At 23.4% G+C, this 876-nt stretch overlaps 1 protein-coding gene across 1 annotated transcript in view; it reads right to left on the reverse strand.

Annotated features, from left to right (window-relative positions):
- Positions 1 to 870, reverse strand: part of LOC112468903 — a 3,111-nt gene extending 2,241 nt beyond the window's left edge. The window contains exon 1 of the mRNA XM_025038303.1: positions 778 to 870. Within this exon, the coding sequence (XP_024894071.1) occupies positions 778 to 825 (48 nt within the window). The 5' untranslated portion in view covers positions 826 to 870. The remainder of the gene's footprint in view (positions 1 to 777) is intronic.
- Positions 871 to 876: the final 6 nt, after the last annotated feature.

Consider the following 876-nt stretch of genomic DNA (forward strand, 5'->3'; position numbering starts at 1 on the left):
TATATATATATATATATATATATATATATATATATATATATATATATTGTATATAGATAAGAGCCATTTGAAATCCGATTTCACTAAAAGTACATAGAGATTATTGGGACATCCTATATTTAATTGTCTTTTTTAAATAAAAATAACATTTTACTGGACAATAAAAAAAAGTTGAATAAATTGCCAAATTGTAGAAGAAAACTTAAACACCGCTAGTTTCGTTGATGACAATCGATTTATTAAATAAAGAAGTTGTATTATAATTTTACGTCAAATTTCAAGATAATCAGTCATTTTTCTTGCCTAATTCTTACACAATTTATAAATCCTATAATATTAAATTTAAGCAGACAGTTATATTTATAACTTTATATACCTCATGCTCACTTTGACGTATATGTATATATAAATCCCATTTTTTAAGTATTTTTTTGTATTACATATAAATAGAACTTATAAATATTAATAAATATAAATTAATAATTATAAATTTATAAATATAAAAATTATATCTTAAATTCTGATAAACGTAATGGACTCGGCTGATGTAGAATTTTTTTGCATCAAATTTTTTAATTGCAATTTAAATTACACGTGCTAGTAGAAAATAGACTTGATATGAATGTTTATGAATTTTCTTTGTTATGTAGAATGTATAGAATTGTCGCTTTAGGAAATATCATTAATGTATTGATTTGTTTATACAAAATCTTATGTGCTTTCTAACGTTCTAATAACACGTAGTCAGCAAAGTTGAGAAAAGATGTTAGGACTTACTTGCTCCTCTCCCATTTTATGTATTTGCTCTTCCGTTGGGTCTTCCATTGAATCTTCCGTTGAATCTTCAGTTAAACTTAATCTTTTAAGTTTCTCTAA

The sequence above is a fragment of the Temnothorax curvispinosus genome, unplaced genomic scaffold (assembly GCF_003070985.1).
Source record: "Temnothorax curvispinosus isolate PA1 unplaced genomic scaffold, ASM307098v1 QBEX01002221.1, whole genome shotgun sequence".
Classification (NCBI taxonomy): Eukaryota; Metazoa; Arthropoda; class Insecta; order Hymenoptera; family Formicidae; genus Temnothorax; species Temnothorax curvispinosus.